At 44.4% G+C, this 27,487-nt stretch overlaps 1 protein-coding gene across 2 annotated transcripts in view; it reads left to right on the forward strand.

The window, feature by feature from the left end:
• LOC121599219 (teneurin-m) overlaps nt 1–27,487 on the forward strand; it is a 531,100-nt gene that overhangs the window by 18,002 nt on the left and 485,611 nt on the right. For both annotated transcript variants that reach the window (XM_041926851.1, XM_041926859.1), the window contains exon 2: nt 6,013–6,505. In XM_041926851.1, the coding sequence (XP_041782785.1) occupies nt 6,484–6,505 (22 nt within the window). In that variant the 5' untranslated portion in view covers nt 6,013–6,483. The remainder of the gene's footprint in view (nt 1–6,012; nt 6,506–27,487) is intronic.

The raw sequence follows: 27,487 nt of genomic DNA on the forward strand, positions 1-27,487 counted from the left end.
TATCAGTAAGTCGTTCGTTGTGTTAGACTCCGGCTGACGGTGAGCTAGTAAACCGAGCAGCGTTTTTCGCACCGGCAAACGGCGGGCTCCTTATTGTCTCACTGGCTGGCTGGCTGTTCTGGCAGTAGTGGATAACGGCTTGGAAAAAGGTATGACCATGACCAACCGCTTCGGGATAACCGATTGTCCTTTCATGGAGCGTGGCGCAGTTAATGTGGGAAGCTACCGCGATGGAAAGACTCGGATGCTTTAATTTTAATGAGTGAAGGATCATGGCTTCGGTAATACGATCGGTATGCAATTGCCCGCCGGCTTTGGGTCAGCGGGAGCAGCACACAAACACACACACACTTGAAAAGACCGTGGAGAGCTTTGTTGTGAACGGTGGATTGACGCAGCTTACGCAGCACCGACAGACGATGATCTTTAATTGGAAAGATTTATTTTGAGCTTTGAATTTTTCCTTCCCTAAAACGGGCCACCAGGTATTTTCTAACACCACTTTAAAGTGGCTTACCTGCCTCGACCGTTCGCTAATAGCACGCCGGATGAATATCCGCCAATGGAGGAAATGGAACGGCGCACATCGCAAAGTGGCTCTGGTTCGGCAAAGTCATCGTCAGTCGGAACTCGGTCGGAAGTGAATCCGAAGCACTCTGCCCGGTTGTCCATTACCCCACCACACCCCATCTCCTTATTGGTTGAGCAAAAGGAAGTCGATTTATGGGCACGTGACACATGTACAAGTGCGAGCACACACATACACACACAATAGCGCAACTGGCTCCGGGACCACGTGAGAGATTAATTGTTCCCCGATGAGATGGAGACGCCCGGTACGCCCTGGCAGCGATGGAGCAAGCGATTGTAAATTAGTTCTAAATTGAGGCAAATTGTTTTAGCGAAAGCGAAGCTATTGTCGAACCGATGGGTTTTGCCTGTCCCGCCGCTTCTCCTTCTCTCTGTATCCAGTATCCAGGGGGCCGTTTTCAAACTGGATTAAACCTAGTTGCTGGTGGTGGGGGGGCAAACAGGTGAGTGATGAACGGTGCACGGTGCCGTCGGTTGGGGCGTCGATTTCCTGCAAACGGAGCGCGCTAATGGACGACACCCCTTCCCAGGGTATGAGCAGGCAGGCTGGCAAAGCGGCAAATTTGTTCGGCTGCACGGTTGGCAAAGATTAATTGGCTGGAAAGGATGGTTGCAGCTATTAAAGCAAAGTGTCCGATGGATGGCCGTTACAATGGGATTTGCTGTTTGCTTTATTTCCGCAACGCAACGTTGAGTTTTATGTGCGAAATTCGATTTTAAAGGGGAGGAAAATGAAGGCTTATCTGTTTATTGCCTGTAAAAAAGCCCATTCAACTCTTTTACCTGCAGCATTGAACCTTTTTGTTTTTGATTAAGTGAAGCAAAAATAGCCGTTCACTCTTCTAAAAAAAAAGCTTTAAATAATTCAATGCATTCCCGCACCGAACCAAAATCGTTAATCGAATTCTGCACCACATTGAAATTTTAATTTAATCTTGTCACATTCGAAACAGACCACGCCACCCAATTTCCCTATCCCCAGCGTATAAAGCGTTGTGAGCAAACATGAATCCTGTACTTGAATGCTGTTCCTGTTTGTGCACGTGTGCATGTGGGTGTGTGTTAGTGAGCATATGATTCCATTTTCCCAATGCGGCCCCGTATGGCATCGCGCGTTTGTTCTGCAATCGAGACCCACTGAAGAGGTCATCCGGAATGCAAACTTTGGCCAAACAAAGCGAACCATCGCACACACACACACAAACATAGCATGTAGTGGAGCGTAAACAGTGGGCCTTGCTGTTTACGTCGGCCGTCGAGTGTGGTGTTTTGGGGGGTCATTGCAAATGTCCCCCTGTTTTCTAAAATGAAGATCGTTTTGAAGCGAATAAAAGGGGTTAAACCGGTTTTAATGCAAACATAATTTAGAATGACAAGCGTGTTTTTAAATTGTTTTGTAAATAATAGCTTGCCGGCTATTTATTTGGCTTCATTCCGTTTTGAATGGTACTGCAAGCCGTTTATTTCATAGCAGATGATTAACGCTTAGCTGTAGGGATACTGTTGGATTTTGGATGTATACAGTTAATATTTCTAACATGAATTCAAGTAAGAAAACGTTTATGAATTAGAAGGAACTAAACCGTACTAAACTTGATAAAACTACTTGACTAATTTGGACTGCATGTAATAAACTGCTCGAACTACACGAATGAACTTTGTAATGAACTTTGTAATGAACTATGGGACAAACGAATACACAGTTGCAAACAGATTAAGGCGATTTAGGTGATCTTTTCTTATCAAATTTATGCTAAGCAAATATCACAATATCCAGCACTTTAGTGCACATTTTTCACAGGTACCCTTCTGCAAAACGCTTGAAAATGTATTGATAATGTTGGTCTCGTGTAATGAGTACTGATGATGCTTTAAGCAAATTTGTTCTTCTATTTAATCTTTTCATAATTACACATCTTAATGAGAATAATAATTAATGGTAATATTTAAGCAATAAATAGATTGATCATATTATTGAAGTTCTTTGTAAAGCTTCCCACCAAGCCCTTGAAGCTTCTGGTGCACACTTTAACACTCTTGATAATCGGTAGAAGGATGGCTGCCTCAGGATGCATACCAGAAGATTGATAGGCAACTGATTAGTGTCCCAGCATTTGCTTCCCACCGGATTTAAACAATACCCCTCCATCGCGCCAATGGCGTTGCAAGTTACGAGCTGCTGATTATTTATTCCACTGTCAAATCCACGACACGGTAGTCTTCGTACGAGTGAGATTACGATCCGGATATATCGGGATGTATGCATGTTTGTTCAACTCGGCTACGGCTACGTCCTGGCACTGAGAGTCGATTAAGCAGCACCAGCAGGGCATCGGAAAAAGGGGTTTTTCGCACGACTTCCGAAACACCGGACCGCAACGCACGTACACAACAGCACAAACATGACCGCAAACTTGCGAACTTGCGCTTACGTTTTCCGCTTCCGGGCCGGGCTTCGTCGTAGCAAAAGCTGATACTGATCTGGCCCGAACGCCAACACCGTTTCGCATGACAAATCCAACAACCATCCATCGCCGGTACGGTAGGGACTTCCTCACTGGGCTACCCGCAAGGGTGCCCTTGTCACACAGAAGGTTGCATTTTACAAATACACAGCAAAATCCATTCCTTCATCTACATCCATTCTTCATCGCACACCATATGTGCTCCCTCGGGTCTACGCGCGGGGGGAGAGGCGAGTGGCGCCCGACATTAAAATGCGTTGGCGGGAATAATAAATTCATCATCAAACAACGTGTTGAAACGTGCATTAACATTCGGCTTGACGTATCAAAATTTTGATTAATGAATAACAATCGCAACAGCGCCAACGGAACGGCCCCATATGCAGCTGACTGACAGCTGCGTTGTGCTATGAGGAACAGAAGCACACACAAATACGCTACTCCATAAAGGCACACACAAAAAGTTATACAGGAAACCTCCAAGCATGCCAACATGCATTCCGTTTTTAAGCGGCAAACCTCACAAACAGCACAGCCTCACAAACAGCTCGGGAGGGAAAATGTTCCACTTTGCATTCGATATTTACTAACGACAAAAGTTGCATGTCGTTTGCTTTTGCTAAGTGACAAGTTTTCAAAGGTCGGCCACTAAGCACGAGTGACAGCGTTTCTTTGTGGTGTTATTGTCGTTACTGCTGCTGCTGTTGTGATTTTGGGAGTTTTGGGGGTAATGGTGTGGAAAATAGTTTTGCAATTGACAGTTTGCAGCCGTGGCACAGGAAAAGAGGAACAGTGGAAGGCCCTGCTTTTGCTGCAAGGCAACACTACCAGTGGCTGTGTCGCTTTTGTTGTAATCGCTCTGTTTGGTGACAGCATGCGGTGGCAGCGCAATTTGTCATGCGGAAGACGTGTCGTGCGCGAATTCAATCATTGTGTGTAATGAAATGCATTCAGGGGCCAGCCATGAATTACGCAAAGAAATTAATCTGTTAGGAAATGAATATACGGAGGCAAGGACTGTGTAGGAACGAGGTCAAATATTAGCCAAAATCATTAGAATGGCCCTCTTAGATGCCATTTGACAGCAGAAAGCACTTGCAAATTCTTTATTCCCTCAAAAATTTACTGTTACTACAGGCATACACTCTTTCTATAAAATGTATGAACCAATTGACATTTTTCTTGTAATAACCAGACCGATTTATCTGTTTAATCACTAATAACATTTGAATTGAAAAGAGTTCATAGATGTCAAACTGCCTGTAACGAACTTTCGGCTACTTGTCAAATCGTTCCACAACACGGGACCTCATTCCTACACAGTTTTTGATAAGGAGGTAACACATTCTCACAATAAGTGGTACGTAATGTATGGATGTTGCTGCTTGCGCTTAGGACGCCTGAATGTATGCAATGCATTGCTATGCTAGTAGATTTTTCAAAATTTTGAACACTAAAACACATTTTCATAAGAACAAACCTGATAGATTACTTAATGTGACAAAGATGAATGTTTTAAGGCTGGATAATTATCTTAAGATTCCAATTTTAAGTTGTAAACTTGAAACATACACAACTTCATACACTCTGTCGTACTGTCGTTTGCAGCTATGTTTCCGATCAGAACCTGAGAAAAGCAATAAATTACTGGACTGTTAGCTTCCCGCTCCCATTAAGAAGTGGTTTCTTGTTGCAGAGATCAACCAACCCGCCCGGAACAATCAAATGAAACTCCAACCATAACACCATCATCAACCATGACACATACTTTTAAGCGGCATAAGGCATACAGGCGCATTGCTTGGTTCTGTGCTGACCACAAAGAACACTCCGAACCACTCCCGGTTGCGGCAAAACCATCTTGACCGACCGAGAATCGAAACTTTATCAAGAAGTTCAAGTGACCATTAATCACAAACGCACACACACACACACACACACACACCGGGACCGAGACGAATTGCAAGGTAAATAGTTGCGACAGGTATAAATTGCAGCTGTGTGTAATTACGCCTGATCAAAAACTTTCAATCATTCGCCTGGGCCAGCGCTGACGGACTACCAGTGGAGTAGCCCGGAAACGGAAAACGGCTCAATCGATCCGAGTCCAAAGGAGCACATTTCGCTTGCATCACGGTTGTGTTGCTGCATTGGCCAACAATTAATTATTAAGCTCTTCTCGGGATGTTCGAATGCAGCGTCCATGAGTGTTTGTGTGTGTGTGTGGTGCAACAGTGCAGCAGTGTTTGGTTTTCGATTTGTCAGCAAGAAATTCTCTTTGATCGGCTTCGGCTCGGTGCAATAATACGGTTAGTGCTGCAACACTCATGCATATCTCAGGCCGAGTAAGTGATCGGGCCGAGAAGCCGAGGGTTTTGGAGACTGGCAGTGCTACTCTGTTTGTTTGGGTTTGGTCCGGGTGTCGGGATTTTGATGTCCAGGATTCGTTGAGGACCGGTTCAGAGACAGGGGGGCACAAAGCACAGCCGAAAAACAGGTTTCAAGCGATGGAGTTACTGGAAAAGTCAGCAGCAGCTTTGTGGCCAACCTAATCCAATCGGGAAGCAAACACACATCCACACACACACACATACACACAATCGATCCGATCGTCCCTTTTTTGGGTGAAAAGAGCTGACAAACGGTAGCAAGGATTAGCCCGACGGAACTTGAACCATCGCTCGAAAGGAATTAATTTGATTTCATCTGAATGTTGCTGTACTTTCCCGCTTTTACTTAGTTTCCATCCCGAATGCCTGCCGTGTATCGATTTTCCGTGTTTTTCCTTTTTTCCCTCAATTTTCCACTGAACAAGTTTTGTCACCGCTACGTGCAGTTTTGTGTTTGCAATTTCCCAATCCCGTTCGGTAGCTCGCACCTTGTAGCTGCAAGTATAATGAACCCTACTTACCCCGTGGTCGGCATTTTCTCTCTACCCCGCTTTCTCTACTTTCAGGGATAATCAGTAAAATCAATAAACAAAACATGTCCCGGCGGTTAAGGCAGCATTTCCGTTCGATCCAGTGAGAAGGTGTGCCGGAAGCGAGCGCCACACGCACACATACGGTGTGTCAGTGCAGTGAAGTGTATTTTGTATTCATTTCATTTCTTCGTTCGGTGCAGGACGGGAAGGAGAGTGGTTTTGTGTGTGTGTGTGTGTGATGTGTCGTGTCGTGGTCGGTGAAAAACATCCCCAACATCCGACCGAGCAGGAGCAGCAGCGGCAGCAGCTGACTGACTGAGCGCAAAACACTGCGTGTCGATTTATTTGCCATCCAAGTGTGTGTGTGTGTGTGTGTGTGTGATTGTGCTTGGGCAGCGGAAGGTTGGAAAATCGAAATCAGAAAATCCTTGGTTGGTGTTCTGGCGCGCGCGCTCCGTGCATGCCAGTGTGTCCGCAGGAAGCGCACGAAACGACGCCTGTACGATGAGCGGCTACCAGCAGCAAGGTAAGCGAAAGGGGAGGGGAGGGATTTTTAAGCGCACTTTTGTTGCACTGCTGCAAGCAGGGTGCAAGCGATTTAAAGGCGGAGTTTTTCAGAAAATGATTTTTCCCACTTTTTTTTTGGAAATTTACTGCACGAAATAAAACACAAAATTAACCAAATTTGATGAGCATCGATGAGTAAAGCCTTTTTAAAAGCATTTATGTTGCTGCTGTGCCATTGTTTACGGTGGCGGTGAACGAAACTTGCACACCTAAAAACCTCCCTACGTGAGTGTGTGTGTATGTATGTTTGTCAGCCAGCGGGTTTGATTCTGGCATCAAAAAGGGCATCAACCGGCAAAACCGTCATTGTTGCAGCGCCTGCACATATTAAATTGATCTTTTGATGTTCGCGTATGGTGCTGCTGCTGCTACAAACGGCTGCCTTTGATTTCTAGTGCCATCTCCCCATCCGATGGGATGCAATTTTATGGTTCTCATGCAGCCGTTTTTTTATATTTTGCCTCCACAACCAACAGGAGCCAACGAAACCAGGCTGCAAGGTTTAATGGTGGCAATGAACGCCAAACTTTTCGGTCCGACGAGTTTTGTAGCTCAAAAATGAATATAAAAAAAAGAACGTGATTCCCATTGGGGAGGGGAGAACTGCCACTGCACAAAACATCAAAAGGGATTCACGCTTCGAGAGGGTAAAGGTGCAAACGTTTTCGTACCGCTGGATGATTATTGTTCGATATCATTTTTGAAATTATTGCTTTTATGGTGTTTTGTGCAACAAAAGGTAGCAAAGAATATGAACATGTGAATAGCATGATTTGTAGCTTGTACGGATTCTTTTATTTACAAACAAACGTTACACTTTTTTGTGATCGTATGCATGCCTATTGAACATATTTTCAATGGAGACTCCCAAGCATACACTAAAGTGCATCACATCGTTAACTGGCATGTCTGATTGGTTTGAGGACTTTGTCGTAAAAGTGCGTTCTACATTTAATACCCGACACCAGAATTTATTTTATAATACAAAACATTATAGCTTACACAATGTTAAAAATCATTCCATATTATCTACTTATCTTAGTATCACTACAGACTGCCAAAAAATAGTCCCCCAGTGGGATATTTTTGCTCAATTTTGAATTTTAAATAGCATCATTACTAAACATCCACCTCGAAATGTGTATGAAAAAAAATAGCGCCTAAATGTATGCAATGTCATACAATAATTGGTTATTCATAATTGTTGGGAATAGCTTAAACCGTTATTTTGGAAAATTTCAACTGGTTTGTTATTTTTAATAGAACTAGGTCTTAAAAGTAACAGCTTTTTGAAGATTTAATGAGAATTAACTACAATGCACCACATCGTTAACTGGCATGTCTGATTGGCTTGAGGACTTTGTCGCAAAAGTACGTCCTACCTTGAATATCCGACTTCAGGATTTATTTTATAATACAAAACTTTATAGCTTACGCAATGTTAAAAATCATTCCATATTATCTATCTTAGTACCACTACAGACTGCCAAACGCTAATCCCCCAGTGGGATATTTTCGCTCAATTTTGCAGCGAGGAAAAGAGGCGCCTACCTCAGTACAGCGGCCCCTGAAAGAACAATCGTTTGCACCTTGATTGTCCTCTCGAGACATTCCCCTTCTCCCGCACAACATACACACTTGCACACATACGAACACCTCGAACGCAATTATATGAGAAAATTGCCTTTTTGCCTGGGCCCTCCGTCCCAGTAAGATTGCATTATTACGATGATTATTAAATTGTACCAGCCCGGCCCATTCTACCTTGTTTGCTGGATGGAGATTTTGCTCTTGCCGGGCTAACCGCCTGATTGCCTACCTTTTGGGGGCGAGATCGTCATCGTCGCCATCATCGACACTATTGCACTGCGACCGGGACACGTCGGACGTTTGGACGTCGTATGAGAAAATTTGTAATATCCTGTTCATCTGCTTGCGCGTGTCGGCTCCTTCGATGATGGCGGAATGATGGTTGCAACTTTTATCGGCGAAGGAGGCATCCCATGGGAGACCTGATTTCAAGCTCTTCTCCGAGGTCCCGAGTGGGATGAACAGAGTTCCGGTTCCGGTCTGGCAATCATCTCTATAGTGCAGTGCAATCAACAATACGGTTTGAGGGGTGAGCGCCGACCGCTGGTCAAGCCTGCCGGATGTTGCAAAGGTGGAGGAAGTTGATGGTGTGTAATAAAAGTGTTTTAAAATTGTATTGTTCGGTTGTGTAAGCATCATTCACTTTTATATAGCTTTCAAACTAACTTAAAGATAACAGAGCAATGAAAGATGCTATAATCGTTGTGGATTTTACAATGAGCCATGAACTTTACTCATTTTATTCAGTATGACTATTTTTATCTCATTTTTTGAGAATTTAATTTTTATTTTGTTGTTTTACTTTATATGGTGATTGTTAAAGTCCGCAAACAATGTCAAAACAGGACGACAAAAGCTTCCCAAGTAAACATCCACTACGAAATGCATATGAAATAAAATGACGCCTAAAGTTATGAAATGTCATACAATAATTGATTATTTATGTTTGTTGGGAATAGCTTAAACCAGCGGTCGGCAAACTTTTTATGCAAAGGGTCAAATTTATTAAATGATCGTAAGGCGCGGACCAGGAGCATGCTTTTTCATTTCGCCATCCTCTCGCGCCTCAAAAAAATATTGACGATATTATGGGGACGGTACAAAAGTCTTAACGGCTGAAAAACTACCGACGCAAATGTCGCAAAAACAAAAAGGAAAACAACTGATTTTTGTGAAATTAAGAAATACGAATAGCAGAAATAATATTATCGCGAGAACAATGTATGGACCTATTTCACTATATCTAAAACTTTGTATTGCATGTATTGCCTATGCGAAAGTCAAATACTCTCTCATCGTAAAGTCGCATGCAAAACTTTAAATAAATTTATTGCAACCATACTTTAGTGTATCTTATCTATATAAAATTTCTTATGCTTTTTCCTTTATTTTGAAAGACTTATTAACGTGATAATATAATGTTAAAATTGCATAACGGTTGCATTAAAAAAAACTCGACAAGTTAATGGGTTTATCATGGGTTTTACTTCACCTGCACTTACAAAACGTTAATCGTTTAAACCCTAACCATGAAGGCAAAAAAGTGAAACAACGTCGTTTAGATACGTGTGCGATCAATTAACCCCCGTAGCATCTACAATTCTGAGACTCCGTGCAGAAGTTTGTGCACGTCGTATAAACCCGTTTCGGCATTTTGGTCGCCAACATCTTGGCACTGTTAGGCAACAATCTAAGCACCGAAAGAAAGCTCAGGATCATTTTCGAGGTTCCAATAGAAGATGAAAATGAAGACAGAGGGACAAGTGGATACATTGCTGCGTTAGCTAGGCCGGGAGATCAATGCAACCGGACAAACAGTGAAATAGTACCTGGGGAACATGAACAAATACATCGAGAAGCAGACATCGCGTCCACTGGCTTCGCAACGGCAAACAATGACGCCAAAACTCGAATGCCATCATTTCAGGTGAATTTCGGCAGTATTTCGATATGACACCGTAGTCCGCAAGCTGGTCCAGCATTCGTTCCATGTGTCCCATCGATTTTTCTAGACCAACGTAAAGCAAAAGCTCTACTCCAAAAAATTTGTCGCAAAAAGTTGAGAGGAATTGACGAAAATCGAAGGTAGAACTTAATTTATGCCTACATGCATGTCTTCGTCCACCATGGCGAAAATTCCGGATAACTCATGAAAGGCAACTTAAAATCTTAAAACCTTAGATTTATTTTTGCAAGTAAGCTTAAATAAATACCTTTCAATTGATTTAAATGTAATGAAATTATATCTACTATTTTGTTTTCTACAGGCAGCCAAATTTTTTGTCCTGCAAACGCCATTTTTGCATACAAATGTTACGGGAAATTGACCTCGGGTTCGAATATTCTTATCGGTCCATGATATTATAGTACTTTAATTAAAGTTGAAACAGTACCATGGTATGAAATGTTATTATTAAGGATCTGCAGCAATTTGTGTACGAATAGTTTCTTTCCATCTTTCAAAATAAGTCTTATCCTTTCGCGGGCCGCATTTGACCCGCGGGCCGGACTTTGCCGACCGCTGGCTTAAACCGTTATTTTGGAGAATTTTAACTGGTTTGTTATTTTTTAATAGGACTAGGTCTAACAAGTAACAGCTTTCGGAAGATTTAAAGAGAATTTTAAATTTTTCTTCAATTACAATCAATTTTGCAGTAATTTAAGAACAATCAATCAAAGGCTTCAAAGGAACTTTAAACACACACAAAAAAAAATCAAAACTTATTTTGAAATTTAGTGATTTTGACTGATGTTAACGCGTTCTGTTTATTCAATAGATACCATAGTTGACATTGATCAACAATGGATTAACATGCAAATAAAAAAAAAAAACAGGATAAAAACAATCTCCAGCATATTAAGAGCAAAAATATAACATTCCTCAATGCGATACAAAACTAAGATGAAATATTGCAAACAGCTTAAGCTTCTGCTCATTCCCCTCTCGCCAGGCTAAGATAACACGGTAGCAACGACTTGTGGCGTGCAAATATCGCGCCGCAGTGTCTGTCAAACAAAATAGAAAGTTTAGAATTATTCATCAAGCTCGCGCTGATGATAAAAGTTTTACCCCGTTTCAATTTGGAGATTTTTGCACCAATCTACATGCGCCGCCTGGCATGTGCGGCATCGACCTGGTTTGCTGTGTCTTTATGCAAAATGTGGCGAATGCTGCTCTCAGAGCGGCGAGTTGCTGTGCTGTCAGTTTGTATCGCCCTCTGTCACTGTGTGTCTTTTCGCGTTCCTCCTCACTCATTCATCCATCTTTTGCTGTCGGTTTCGATGTGTCTGAAGCGAGGAGTTGCGTTTTTTTCTGTTTTGAATCCTTCCTTTATATTTTATCAGCAAGTCGTTTTCCTTTGACTATTTCCCATGTGTGTGTGTGTGTGTGTGTCTGTGTTTGTGTGAAGGTGCAGCGAAGCTTAATAGAAACCCAGTTGCAGTTGTTAGTCGCGCTCTCTAACGAGCTGAGGAATGAGGATTTTGTTGCTATGTCTTGTTCGCACACTTGTTCGCACATTTTAAAGGATACACACAAGTACCCCGCAATGTGTTGGAGCCGTTTTTTTTTCTCCTTCAAAATGTGTGTTCGTTACGGTGGTGCTTTCCCACTCCCACATCACAGAAAAACACAGCCCGGGCGGAAAATAAGGCGCTCAAAGGAGGCGAGGAGCAGTTCATCAGCATTCGTCATTTTCAGCGGAAATTTTCCACAATCCAATCCACAATCCAGCTTGCACATGCGGCGCTCGGTTGAGGTCTCATCAACGTTTAAACGATGAGCCGTTCGCCTTCAACCGTCGTCGTCGTCGTCGTCATCAGCGTCAGCATCATCCCAGTGCGGTCCGCTCTATGCGGCACTGATAAAGCCCTCGCGTGGGCATGTGAGTCTGTGCACGGCCCCGGACGCTCAGCGTCCACTTCATTTTCCCTCCATTCTCTACTTCCGGGGCAGCCTTGGCTAGGTGATAGCATTTCGATCTACTCGAGTGAATGCATGAATCATTGAAATTTGCACTTCATTTTCAATTTGAATTTCAAAAGGCAACCGGTGATGAATGCTTTTACCTCCGGCTTTTTCCCCCCCCGAACGCGTGGCCTCGGGGATTTTGCGTGTTTTCTAGCTTCATGTGAGCGCTTGTTGCAGGAGTGTGTGTGTGGGGGCATGTGTCGGAGCGTAGCAAGTGTGGGATGAGAGAGGCAACGTGCAGCGCTGGTGAGTGTACACGGGAACAAGGATGCTTAACGGTTTGGGAGGAATGTGTTAATGGTTTCAACTGTTGTTGAAAGGGCTTTTTTTGTTAAAGAAAAGGAAGGAACACATGGCTTTCATATGAAAATAATTATTAAAAAAATAATGCTAGAAATGGCATTTAGAATGCTTTCTGTTTACTCTTTATTTGCAACTAAAATTTCATCCAAAAAACCCCTTTATTGTGTATGTTATATGTATAACGTTTTTTAAAATCATTTTTGATCTGAATCCTTGAACTCAACTAAAGCTTATCCATATTGTATTCATTTAGTTTCTCTCCTCGTTTAAAAGTGTCTTAAAGGTAGCCAAAGATCACTAAATGCTCCTTACCAAGACGTGAATCTGTTCAATTACACCAGCATTACAAAATAAAAATCAATGTTCCTTCCTGAACACTTGTTCTAACTGCCCCACATCCCAACCATTAACTGTTCCTATTCCGTAAATCTGCCACTCTAATGCTTCACCATTAACGAGTGGTGCGTTTGAAATGAAAAAAAGAAAATTTATTGTCATTCGTGCACACCTTACCGTGCCGTACAACTCGAAGGCTCCTGGCAATTCATTCCGCTCTGCTGCGCGGTACAAATAATGTTCGCTTTTTTAATTAAATCCCAAACACACACAAACGAACGTTTGAAATGAAAATGAAAAAAAAAAACAAAAAAGCCAGCACTTGATAAAGCACTTTCCACCAACTCGCTCACGGTGCGGCGTTTCATCGAGCATCGGATGAGTAAGATTTTATTGTTTTTGCTCTTGTGTGGACGGGCAATTCCGGCTTCCACCTTGGCATGCCGGCACAAGACACCGCCAGGGGTCACGCAACGCAACTTCAGCCAATTTTTCCAGCTTTGCTTCAGCTGGAAACAGTTTCCCAAATTAATGATTTGATTTTCACGCCAAGCGTGGACGGGATTGGTGGTTTTATTTTGCTCTCCCTCTCCTGCTCGTTTTTATGCAAATATTTTATTCAATATCGATCGGTACTGGGACGGCATGGTGCTTGGAGCGATCTGGCACTTCTACCACGTTTCCGTTCCGACTGCTCGAAGAAATCGATGAGAAATTGGTTCACCGTTTCGTTTTATTTCGAATCCCATTTCTGTTCTGTTCGTTTTCTTATTAATACTGTTTCTCTCCTTTTTCGCCCTTACTGTCAAGCTTTGTTACCGATTCGTCGATAAAAAGTTATTGTCTTATCGACACTCAAGCAATTCGGTTTCTTTTTTATCCAAGAAAACCGCGTGAGCAAGAAAAAAGAGAACCACCCTAAATGGACACCGGTGTGACCGTGCACCGCTTTTCGAATCTTCAGTCAACGGCAACGGCAATCTCATACTGCCCGGAGATGCCTCAGTTCCGGCCACTTTTTTGACGGCAACGGCAACAAACGCCCGGTCCGGATATCCGACCCGGGTGAACCGGGTGCACTGCCGGGTGGTGGTTTGCGTCAGCGGCCGGTTCGTCGTCGTCGTTTACCGGCAACGACTTCATCGACACAACTTGAAACGGCCGGAGGTTTAGTAGATAAAATTTAATTTTGTCTATTGCCAGTAGGCAAGTAGGTTGCTTAGGCTGGGAGGGGCGGGAAAAAGAGGTCAAGCAAAAGATGCCTTTCCCCGATCAAACACTCCTTATGCTAAGCTTTCCAGAAACATTCCGATTTCTTTTTTGGTTCGAACAGGAGCGCACGAAACGGGATTGGACGGGTCCGGAAATTTTTAGTCATAAAATTTAATGCCCATTATCATTCGATGGACATCATCTGAATGGCCAAAGTGTTCGAAAAATGATACCGATCCTTTGGAATTACCAGACAAGAGAGAGAGGGAAAGGTAGAGAGTTGAAAGAAACGGGTTTCCTGTCGCTGCAAAATGCTGCTTTTGCTCTCCAAAAGGAGCGAAAAAGGGTAAAAGTGTGTAACAAGCAGCTCAGAAATAAGCACAATTTATGGTTAGTTGTTTTCCCTTGTTTTGACGGGTGAGTGTGGGAATTGTTATCAGTTTTTGGGCTTTTCCCTGAAGGGAGCGAGCAACAACAACAACAACGAAAAAAAGGGATAATAGATGGAAATGGCCCACATCGGGGCGAATTTGCCTGCCCGTTGTTGAGCGGTATCGATTGATCGGGAAGCGTTTGGAAAGCGTAAAAAGCACAAACTTTTGGTCCATTTCCCCCCCCCCCCCAACAATAACAACTCAATCCCCCACGGAGCGCAGTGGTGGAAAAAGGCGGCAAAAACCTAACGAGCATTGGCTTCTTTAAAGTTTTGCTTTTTATTAGGTTAAATTGCTTTGCGCACTGAGTAAACCGCGAACCTCCTGAATGGGTTTTTTGGGGTGAGCTGAGGTAGTGCGGCATCCATCCCACAGCTCAATTACGCGCCAAACTCGATAATGTGCTCTCTCGGGGCGCTTTCGGGGTGGACCTCGAACAGGGCGGACGATCTAATTACGCGTGCCTCTAAATAAGACCCGGCGAAACCAAACCCAATATTCCAATTGCATCCCCATTTACGCCCGGTTTGTGCGCTCACACACAGACACACAGAGCCACGATTCGATTTGCACCAATCCACGAACCATGTGTGTGTGTGGGTGCGTGCGTGTAAATGCCAATGCATGCCCGGCTGTCCACATTGACACCCGGCAATTAACCGGCAATTGTACCTTTTGATCGCCACACTAAATCCCGCTCGCCCCGTGGAGCGTTTAATGGTGTATTTATTTAATTTATTCAAATATAATTAAGCAGATTCCGGGTGCAGGCCTTTTCCGATTGACCCGTGGCAAAAGTGGGACATGTGAGGTGGGGAGAGGAGTGCACTTCAGCGCTTTACTTTCACCTGCCATGTAATGAAGCGTGTCCGCTTTTCAGGGGATCGAGCGACTCCGACCGCGCGCACGCGAGCAGGCTGGAATTCATAATGACAAAATGCAGACTCATTTATCATTCCCGGTTGTGGGCAGCAGGAAGGGGCAGGAACGAGGTGGTCATGTTTGGGAGGACCGTTCTGTTGGGTTTTTGGGTTCGACTTTGAGCTCGGTTTAACCGGCTGTCCCGTTTAAATCCCACAACTCCTGTGCTGGGTTGCCACAAAGCCCACTCCCCACTTCTGCATCGTACGGCGTTGTGTTGGTGGCATACACTTCTGTACCAAAGCATGCCCAAAAGCCATGCAAAACGGGGGTTCAGTGTTCCCCGTAGGAACATTAGTGCCTTCGCTTCTGCTCCATTCCCCGTACCGTTCGTCCTCGTGTGTGCGCCGTAATTACGCATGCAGTGATGGTGCTCATCATTATCATCAACAACTCTATCATTGTCCACCGGGCTTGCCTCTCGGTACAGGATCGGGCAGGGCTGTTTAGCCTTCCTATGTATGCTGGCAGCTGGGATAACGTGGAGGATGAACTTCGCTCCCGGGAAAAGGTACATGTATTTAGCTAGTTAGCTAAGCGCGTGTGGCTGACTGGACAAGCAGCGAGCTAATAGGGTAGACATGTTACATGGGGCATAAGTTGGTTTTTTGTATATTCAGGGGGACATAATTGATTTTTGGAGCTCCGATAGACCAACGACTTTTTTGGACGATGGTATTTGATATCTTTAAGACGCTGTAGAGTCTTCCATCTACTAAATGAAGGTATATTAAACTTTATACGATTTCAATACAGTATGTTAAAATTTTTGTCAAAAAACTTTGGTTTTTGCAAAATCCCTATATCTTGTAAAACTGGTTCAAAGTTATTGGAAGCTTCCCAAAAACTCTTTTCAAGCTAAAAAGTATATTTCTCCAGTTTTAGACTTCAAGAATTCTTCCTGTTTCAATGCACTCCAAACGAATATTTGGTAATCGTACGAAGCTAATCTATAGTTCTTCTTGAACAAAACTCCAAAAAAAAAAAAAGGTCAACTTCAAACATCGATGCTCCATCAAAACACTCGATTGCAGACATTCAGGCGCTAACGGGTTACAAAATCGTTCACGTTAGCATAATCTAATCCCCATCGTCAGACGCCATCACCATCATTCTCCGCTTCTCAGGTGTGCTGGTGACATTTGCACTCCTTCCAGTGTTTCTGAACTCCCCCCCCCCCCCCCCACCCTTAAAAACCTCCACAGAATGCACCACAGCCACAATAATGGGAGTAGAAATTGAATTTGAATATATCATTAAATATCGACGCTTCAAAACTTAAGCGAGATGATCTCGGCATGTTACGTACGTACCGAGGCGGTCCAGCGGTCCCAACACAAGGGCATCCTTTCGCTCCATTTGCGCTGCAAAAAGAGCATCCGAAGGCACGCTGGGAGCGAGAGAAGAAGCTGATTGTCCTTTTGTAATCGAATTCCCTCTAATTACGAAATGGACCGACACACCTTCCCGACGGAAATCCTGGGGGGGAAGGAAATTGACCGGATTGGGACAACAAGGACAGTGAAAAGGACAATAGCTCCCTTGGAATGGTGGGGGGGGAGTTGCTGTTGGATACGTATTAGCGTAAGCGCCAACATCATCACCCTCATCATCATCATCATCGCACGGTGAATCACCACGAAAATGGGATCGAGATGGCGGTTTCTGATCCCGATAATGGGATATTAGAGTTTGGCCGGGCGTGTGTGTGGAGCAAAAACATTGCCACCTGTGTCGATACCGGATACGCGCCGTGTCCGCATGTCGCAGGACTCAACTCAAACTCTCCACGCCAGTGTAGTTGCTGCTGGTGCTGCTGCTGCGACTGGATTGTGTAAGTTTGCTGCTGGAGGGGTTTGCTGTGGAAATCCACTGCAGAAACTCGCACGAAAGCAGCACGATACGAGCACACCATAAATTGATATAATATTATGCAAAACGATATGCTAATGAAGTGTGTGGGGCGGTGTGGTGTGGTGAAATCTTTTTGATCTGCTGCAGCGAAAGTGAGTGAAACCTTGAGGGGAAGTAGTAATAGGTTCGGGTTTAGATGATGTGCCAAAAATTTCATCTCTACTTTTTTTTCCAGCTTACACACATCTTCTCAATTTTGGGGGGCATCGTGGTAAAAGTTTCTACAAAAGCAGGGCAAGCAAATGGATTTGAAATAGGAACCCCATGGTGTAGAAGTTGAGCTCTTTAATCAAGGTTTTGGGAAGGAAAGCGCTTTAAAAGATGGAGCACGAGTAGATTAGAATATTTTTAACCAATTTTAAGCGTTGCTAGAGTTTAAGGCGAATCTTCAACCATTTCCAAGAACTGATGACATGAATCATGTAAAAGCACATTGTGTGTAGTTTCAAGAAGTAAATACACTGAATCCAACTCGCACTTCGCCACATCGCTAATGAACTTCAATTCCGCATCAAATGTCAGAGTTCGCAGAACATTCACGCCACGACAGCGCCTCGGCTCGCTTACATGTCACCCCACCAGGGTGTGCAGGTGATTTAATTCCACCACCCTATGAATATTAAATAAATTACCACCATTTGACAGACGCAGCGCACACCGGGCAGCAGCTTCCCCGTCGCTCCACACGAGTCGCTGCGAGATTGCTGGCCTGCTTCCAGCCAGGGCCGCGTCAGCCTTTCGCAGGCAGGTCGAGGATTCAATTTTCCCTTCTGCTTCTACACGTTCTCTGCGGCGAAATGCCGGCGAACGGGTTTTGTGTGAAAATCCTTACGCGCACAAGCAATCGATTGCTTCATTTGCATAAAACAATATTTATTGTTTGGTTGGTTGAGATTCGCTTGTTGGCCGGGCGCCCGACGGTGCCCGACGGAGCGATAAGATGAGGGCTTTGGCAGCGGTGCCTCGGGTTTGAAGTGTGTGTGTGGTTGCGTGGCTAGTGGTAGGAGGCAGCGGAGTGAATTTCCAAACGCAACATAAAATAAGTCGATAATTGATAATGTATGATCTTTCCACCTCAATGCGAGGGAGAGCCCCTTAGGAGAATATATTTACACCATGCGTCCTTCCACTTTGCCTCAGCCAAGGAAAGTAGCCGGAGGATACAGCCAGCACCTTCAACCAGTCTTCTCGATGGCGGCACAACACTTCAGCCTGTACCGGGGAGCATGGTGTGGGCATAGTTGGGGACGGAGTCGTTTGTTTATGCGTTGCTGGTGGATCAAATTTAATTAGCATAATGAGGAAAAATATACACTCGAAGGGATGCCGGCGTAAGCAGTCACCGACGGCACAAGGCACTTGATTGAACTGCAGTTTGAGAGCGGGAGCAAACGGGAATGAGGAGCTATGAGAAGCTTAGGCTGCAGGGTCGGTTTGGTGCGGTTGTGTGCGTGTTGATTTGAAGCTAATCAACGGTCCAGAAGGTTGATTTGTGTGCATGCCTGATGATTGTGACGGGTTGGTGGAGTGCGGGAAGAGCGTTAAATTACTGCACCATTTCGCTAGTTTAGGCGTGAAGTAGGTTTCGAATGGAAGCGACAGCGGAAAGAACTATTGCGGGAGTAGGGTTGAAGAATGCTGTGTTGAGAGATTGTTTAAATGACAATCGTGAGTGTCGTATGACGCTGCAATTGACCGTTCTGTACATATTCTTCATATTTCAAGCTTAAACTTCTTCACAGTTAAAGCTACCAAAGCACATCGCTCAAACCCTTTTGATGCTTCAATGTGGTTAATAGAAATCGGTAAACGCCTAAAGGTATGCAAATTTAGGCATTTTGTTCGCAGCATGCAGCAAATGTACATCCATTGCATACATTTAGGCGATTTTTCTTTTTAGTAAATCTCCGTGTATATTGAACTAGAAGTGAACCATCTTATTGAGCAAATCTATCAGCCTAGTCTTTTAAAACAAACTCCAACTCAACCGTCTTGAGCGTGACTGGGAAGCGTTTTAGTGTTTTCCGCACATTGAAAACTTTAGCCCGAGTGGCTTCCGGTGAGTTTAAAAACTACTTCTACGATAATTATGGCATAAAATTGCACTTTTGTCACGTTCCGAAGTTGGACCGGAGAGTGTTCTCTTGGAGGAAAACATCTTTACCTTCTTTATTTCACTGCTAGCTGGCAACCTGCAGTGAAAAGCAAAAAAGGAATGAAACCTCTTCCCGAAACTTAGTTGTCCCATTTCGGGGAGCTTTTCGCCTGGCGCAGCAACAGTTTTACTGTTGACAAAAAAAGAAAAAAAAGTTGTTTAATTAATTACACCGGCAAATTGCGGCACTTGCTCTATTACCGCGATCGAGAAAGTTGTCCAGAGATAGATGCAACAGTGAGTGGAGTGTTTTTTTTTGCTGCCAATTATTGCTGAGCAGTTGTTGAGATTTGTAAAGACACAAAAAGAACTAACAACAAATGGTTTAACGAAAAAAAGGTTCATTATGACGAGTTGAGTTAAATTCGTGAAAGCCTAATTTTGCGAGTTTGCTTAACCACACCCGGGGGACGCGGAAAGTTATTTCCGCCAAAGCGAGCGGCGGATAAATAAGTTATGGGGAAAAATCGGAAGTTCAATCTTCCACATCGCTCATAAATTTAACCACTCGTGCGTACAACCAAGCCACTCGGAACGGTTTGAAATAAAATAAGCAAAAATGAATCAGTGTGGCAAAGAATGAGGAAAAAACAATCTCATCTCTAGAGAAATCGTTCGATACTCGATATGAAATGTGAAATTTGCTGCGCACCAGTTCCCTGCGTACGATTGAACGATTTTCTAATCCTCATTCAATTCATTCGTACACATTATCATTTCCGTGCTGTGTGGCGGACTGCTTTCCTTCCCACCAACCTGCAAAACCATTTTCCTTGGTGGAATAAATGAATGTAGGAATAAAAAAATCGCTGTGGTGCAGGAGCAGAACCGCGAGAATGGAAATAGCGCCCGCACGATAAATTGACGGAGTGTGAAAAAGTAAGATAGAGCGCGAAAGAATGCTGGCAAGGGGAAAAGACGCCCAAGGAAAAGCCGATTTTAGCACAGCCGTCAAGAGCGCAGCCCACGCAAAAACGACTATCGGCATGCCGAAATAATCATCATCACCATTATCTTGCGTTAGGTGTGGTAGTCGTTTCGTGCAGCAGCACAAACACACACAAAAAAAACCCTGTCTGAGAAGGAAAAGCAAGCGAAGGTGTACGTCTACCAACGCTACTCACAGCTACATCTCCAAAGGAGGCAGGAACGTGAAAACGGGAAAAGAAACAGAATCCAATTTCGAAACCTGTGCGGTTTGGCGGGTTTGATGTTGGTGAATTATAATTATTCTTCCGGAACTCCCTTGACGGAGAGTGGAGGTTGGGGAGGCCATAATCGGATATTTATACCACCTCGCGGTGGTTGGGCCAATGTTTTCGGTTTCGGTTAATCGTCTTGATTTATTTCGATTGATCCGGAGCGTTGAAACCGAGGCAAAAGGGGGAGCGAGAGCAGGCTGCTCTATGCCTAGATGGAGCGCCGTTTTTCCGATCTGATAGCAGTTAATTGGGAAGATGAGGATGGTAGTTTGGAGCGTTTCGGGAGCGTTAAGTAAGAATTGTTATCCAAAGGAGCGCTTATGGAAATGAACAATTCTGAGACATACACGAAGCTACACTCGTGTTGGACTTTAAGTTTTCGTCAATTAATCGCTTAAAGAGTACAAAAGCGCTTTCTCTGTTGTTAACAAAATAGTGAAAATATAAATCATATTTCCTCCTCGCAGCATGCCCCCCCCCCCCCCCCAAATTGCAAATGGTTTTATTCACCACCTCCTCAACCACACCAGGACGTGGCTCTGTCACGTTCCAAACCAACGTAAAACAGAGGCTCAATCAGCTACCTAATACACGCAGCGATTTACGACCAGTGTGACCATCAAACGATTGTCACCAATCATTGCTACATCAAATCCACCACCATCATCATCATCATCATCATCATCACCATCATGATGCAGCACAGAATTGGTAGGATTTAGTGTCGCTAGTGGCGAGGCGTCGCTAAACGGTCGCCCCAAAACGGCACCGAATATTACACGCTCATAATCGGGCTGACTTTTAGAGCGATTTGCCATAAACATGCCTCCGTTTGGCGCGCGCACCAGAATGATACTAGGCAAAAAGGGTGCCGGCAAAAGCAAGGAAAAAGAATATGGAGGCGCCGGCCGCGTATGACGGACGTGATGAAGTCCTTAATCCACAAACACAACCGCCCGCAGGTCGCAATGTACACAACCATCGAGTTTGTCACAGGGAATCGATTTATTATGGGTCGGCAAGTGCATACGGGGAGGCAGGAGCAATGAGGAGGAGGGCAGAAGGGTGCATGTTGTTGGGAAAAATATCCACCCCCACTCAAAGCGGATCAGCAGGCGACAGTACGTACACACAGCAGCGAAAGAGAGCTCACAGTTTATGATGGTTTACGATGGTTTTATTTGATGGCTTGCTTACCATCACCATCCCCATTTTCGTGGGTTTGGGACGCTTGGAAAACAAAAACATGCAACATGCTTTTCGGGAGGGTGGGACATAGATTCAGCCGTCAGGATGCTAGTTTTCCGAATCGGCGAGGCGGTTACACTGAGCTCATTGCGAACGCACTGCACGTACGGCGACGGTGGCTACGATGTACTACTCGATGAGTGACGAGACATTTTTTTTATATTCTTTTTTGCCGCTACTGCCCGCGAGCCCCGAAAGGATGCACTTATGTGTGAAAGGCTGGAATCAACCACGTCGCCGCCGAAACGAGCTTCACGTGCGCTCCTCGGCAGCGGGCGGCACTCGGGGCGGCTGCTGCGTGGTTGTAATAATGTCGGATTTATTTGATTGCTTCGTGTAGCCGGGCGAGCCGGCTCTCACTGCAATGGATGCCATGGCGGGACGAGCGAGCGGTGCAAAAAAGGGGTGTCTTGCTTAAGCTCCAACGGGGCTGAAGCAGCAATTGTGGTAGTGTACGGCGTATGCCCTGAGGGAGCATTTTGGAGGGAGCTTCTTCGCTTTTCATTACATCATTACGTTCGGGGCCGGGCTTTCGCTCCCTTTTCTCTAGGATGGGCTCTACATGGGAGTGGAGGTACTTTACGAGCACGATGACTAATAATAACGCATAAATATTGCTATTACACGTGTTGTAGCACATGACCAGGCAGGAAGAAATGGCTGACAGAGGAATAGAGAGAAAAAAGAAAACTGTCTGCAATCAGCAGATTGAGATGTGCTAACGTTGGAGCATATTTTTTTCAGACTTTTCTGTTCCAGTTTGGACTGCACTTTTGAAGCATTGTATTATGAAATGGTTAAACAAGACAATCCTGTGCTGTTCTAATGACTTTTTTATGTTCAAAAGTAAGCAAAGATTGATTATTTAAAAAAAGAAATCATGAAAATGCCACTGAGTTATGTTTGAAGTAGGACTAACTACATGCTGATGCTACAATTAGTACTTGAATTATTTACAATTTTGAACATAATTTGTATTAAGTCATGTATCTTGATTCTTCGTTCTAATAACACGGTTCATAACTTTTGACTACTATTTTTCCTCTTTTTAAAAGACATAAAACATTGGGAGCTCTTAAAACCTCATATGGATATTTTATGTTGAATTTGACGTTTGATGGAAGTAAACATGTTGAAATAGCAAATTTTCAGTTTTCTAATTTATTACCAAAAACTTAACTATCTGAGTTATGAAATCTCACTGTGGCACTGTTTGAAATCAGCGCTTGAAATTTGTTCACTGCCAGGAAACTCTCATTCCAAAGATCCAAGAGTCCATTGCATAGGAAAGTCGCGATACCGCAAAAAGAGAAATCTCCCTCCTCTATCGGCACGCAAAATGGAGCGTACGTGAAGTGTGTTTATATTGGGAAATTTCTTTCCTATCGTAAGTCCTTGTTTTCTTGCCGCGCGTATGGTACCGCTTCCCCACCCGTCTGGGTGGACTTTTCGGACGAAAATATTTAGCTTGCCACGACCGTACGCGCTCGTACAACCGCTCGCTTACATGAACATCCCACCAGTGTATGCAGTTCGCATCTTGCACGTCTCCGGAGCAAAGTTACGTCTTATTAGCTTGAAGAAGCGCTGCACGTCGGCGTCCGCTTCAACTCTCGATTCACCACTCACCAGCGCAATCAGCAGGAAAATGTAAACCATCCGTGTGGGATGCTTCACTACGCTTCAGCCGTGTCGCTTCGCTTGTTATTTATAGCTTCAAAGTACATAAAATAGCTAATAATCATAAAGTTTAATACAAAAATTATGCTATTAAAAGTTTCACCACCACCTGCGTTGGAGAGGGAAAGCGGAACCACACACATACACACATTTGGTGCAGCATTGTGGTGTCTTCAAGTGGTTAGTTCAGCGGTAGGTTTTGCGAGGAATTCGTTCCCTAGACGGATGGAGCAGCGTCCTTGTGCGTCTTTATAGCAAAACCGGTCGGACGGGTAGTCGATTCCCGTCAGTGCGCCAAGCCAACTTGACTGATTAGCATATATTTCTCCGGGCGGGAGTTTTTTTTCCTCCCAACAACCCAAGTACAACGATGTAACCAGTAGTACCAGCGTTAACAAGAAACCCGGTGAGGATGTCTTTTGACAAGGTTTGCAGCAAAGGCAATGGCGTTACAGGGCACACAGGAAGCGGCACTGAAAACAACCAGCACAAAGGAAAAACCGAATGATGCAATTGAAAGTTTTCCATTATTTTGTTGTTATTTTTTTTTCGCCCAAGCCCACCCAGTTGCTGTTGCCGCATGGTCGGAGTTCCCTTGGGGAGCGGGAATGTATGTTTCCCCGTCGCTCGGTTGCAGATTGGCTTCACGGGGGGTTGAGGAACGCGACTGTCATAGGCTGACTGACTGTGGTGCTTGTGGGATGTGAGAGGAAGTAATTTATAACATTGACTTAATGTAACATTAACGAGATGAATATTTACCATTTTGATTGAAGCAATGTTCCGGTCGATGGTGTTTCCATTGCCGGCTGTCAGCGCAGTGTTTTTTTTTTTTTCAACCGGAAAGGGACAGCCATATTTTTTGTACTAAAGTAGCAGTTTAAACCCTCCGAGCGTTTTGCAATTGTAATTGAACTGGCGCATGATTTGTATTTATTGTGTGGCATTTGTGTGTTTAATTTAAAAACGATTTATTTTACTTCGTTTTGCTGCAGGTTTGCAGTTGTTTTTAATTCCATTGCTAATTGATGGAAGATTTTAAACAATTTATTATACTTTATTTTTGTTTTTAGTTTTGTTTATATTAAGTCTTCAAAAAGTCAATCAAATTACTTACCTAAAACATCATATTTTACTAGACATGGCTACAAAAACATGTAAAAATAATAATTAAAACCAACTACTCCAAAGGATCCTTCCCAAGGATTAGAATGCGCCCTTTATTTCTCAACCTTAACATTCTTAAGAGATCCCATTATTCACCAAACTTCTCAAGGTTCATTAAAAGACCTATTCGTCTACCTCGCCAAGTACACGACAGCTACCCTGATGGTAAACTTCATCCCAAAACCCTCCATTGTAAGCTCATTTTGGGGACAAAAATTTCATTAACTCCCTATCGCTCTCAGGGCTCATCGTGCAGCTGATCCCGGCTTTCCGGTTTTCACAATTGGACCGGGCGTGAAGTTACCGTGTAATCGTGTGTGTGTGTATGCCAACTAGAAACTGCTTCTCAACCATTTAGATGCTACCCCATCGGATAGTTCACACTTGATTCATCGTGTATGCAACATTCACCGGGCTTAACCGCAGCTCGTGTGACAATATTGTCGCAACAAACCGCGTGCCGGGAGGGCACCGCTTCCGGTAATGGGTGCCGGTAATGAACCAGTTTAGTGAAGGCACCCGTCCCGGCCATTGTCTTGTGTGTGGGTTTGTTGCGCACAGCGGTGGACATATATTACCATCTTTATCCAAAAAACGAGCATTAGGATTGGGAAGATTTCGAGCGGATGGAGTGTCCACGGTAAGTCTCACCTCCTAAAGACCTCCCACCGCCTGCAGCCATTACCAAGCGTCCCAAAACCTAATGACACTGGGTTTGTGTACTTGTCTGCGTGTGTGTGAAGAATTCTTAATATCATCCAGAAAAGCAACTTTCCTCCACAAAACGACGATTTGCATTCGTGCTAAGGCGCGTACGGTACGGCCGAAAAGTTGTGGAAAGTTTTCGTTAGGACTTTCTAATCCACGTCTTTGCCCGCTACCCGCGGGTAGCACACGGGATAATCGTCGGTAGCAGTTCCCGGTGGGAGGGTGGCAACAAACCGACATACATCTTGTGACCCACCATCTCCCATACCAAGCCCCCTCCCCGGCCAAGTTGATCCCGGGGAGAAATTATTTAAATTTTATTGCAGAATTATAGCACACTTTCCGGCTTCTCCGGGGCAGGTTCGAAGATGTCTTCTCACATCTGCTCTTCCTCGAAATAGATGCGCACACATTCCTGCAGCGTCATCAACGGCGGTGGTCCTTGGGGTGAGTTGGGCGTTGGTTTTCTAATCTTCTCACTTACGGCCTCCTTACCCGTAGAAAAGTCGTTTCTTTCGTGGGGGGGAAACGTTCGCACGGAAGAATTATTCATCATGTCACCTTTAGCACACGGTGTCAAAAATTTGGACTATAAATTTGCACACTAATCACCGAGACGGGAGGTTTTGGGAAGACGCTTGGAGGCTCCGGGCATATTGCAGACACCGCGCTATAAATGAGGCGCGTAAGTGTCTTGGTGCAATTATGATAAGGTTACGGCTTAATTTAGGTGCAAAACAGGCTTTTGAAGGCACAAAAAGGTACACCAAACGTCAGTACCTTTAGTAGAAGTTTTGGAGATTAAAGTTCGCTAAAAAAAAACCTCAGGAGCTCAATGTCCTCAAATCGATCGGTTCGAACGTTCGATCGGAGGAATCACGCTCGGCTGGGCCCATAGTTTGACCAAATCCCTCTGCTTGCCCAGCCAGTGAACCGTAAAGCAATAAAATACCGAAACATTGAGCAAATACAACCAGCACAGCATACCGGGCAAGGTGGTTGGGCTATCGGTAACGCACGATCGGCTGTGTTTATGCAATGGGCAGTACGTGCGGAAGCAAAGTGCATACCGGAGAAGGTTGTTACCTATTTTGGGAAATGAGTCAGAGTGTGTGTGGGTGTGGATATGTTGCAACATTTCGTGTTTGGTGCCTTACTTTATGTGTTTGGTGTAGAAAGCGAGTAATATGAAGTCATGGTTCCAATCATCATCATCATCATCATCAGCGTCATCATCCTTATGGTTGGTGAGGAACTACTGCTCCGAGTCACCTATTTCTAAGCAGCGTCCGTCCACCGGTAACGACTCCCACGGGAGAATCCAGGGCTCTAGGCCTTGCGCTTAGCCTGTGTGGGAAGGATGGCTCACGTCCCCGTTGGGGATATTCCATCGGTTCTTCTGTTTTTTTTTCTTTCTTCTCCATCACAACCCAACAAACAACTTTCTCATCTCATCGACGTAGTTTTGTTGGCCGTTGCCGTTGCTAGCCGTTGATCCGTTGGTGTGCCCCCCGTTTCGGTAAACAGATCACGTACAGCCATGGCGTCCCTCGGACGGTTTTCGGTGGCCATTCTGTTCCCTAATTCTTTTTCTCTCTAGTTGCCTTTATTTGCCGCACTTGTTTCTGCGCTCTCCGTGTGCGCTTTTGTGTGTGTGTCTGTGTGTGTGTGTGTGTGTGTGTGTGTGTGTGTGTGTGTGTGTGTGTGTGTGTGTGTGTGTGTGTGTGTGTGTGTGTGTGTGTGTGTGTGTGTGTGTGTGTGTGTGTGTGTGTGTGTGTGTTTTATCGGTGCAATAGGTTCGTCCGTTCGATCACCATCGTGGTGGTCTATCATCGATTCCTCTATGGCGCAGGGCTTCGAACGTGTGACAGGATTTTCCACACCTTTTTCAGCAAAGCGCACCAGTGTGTATCATCGAGTAGAGCGGTGAATTTTCGCTCTTAATTTGGAATTCCGGCCCGAAAACTCGTGCAACACTGGCACACAAACACGCACACACACATACACACAGAGACGCCAGATGATGACCGCCTGAACAATCAGCCCGAGTGGCTTTGGGAAAAGGGCATCCGGCAAGCGGAGCAAAAAGGGTTCGCAAATC

This window comes from Anopheles merus, chromosome 3L, assembly GCF_017562075.2.
Source record: "Anopheles merus strain MAF chromosome 3L, AmerM5.1, whole genome shotgun sequence".
In the NCBI taxonomy this organism is placed as follows: domain Eukaryota; kingdom Metazoa; phylum Arthropoda; class Insecta; order Diptera; family Culicidae; genus Anopheles; species Anopheles merus.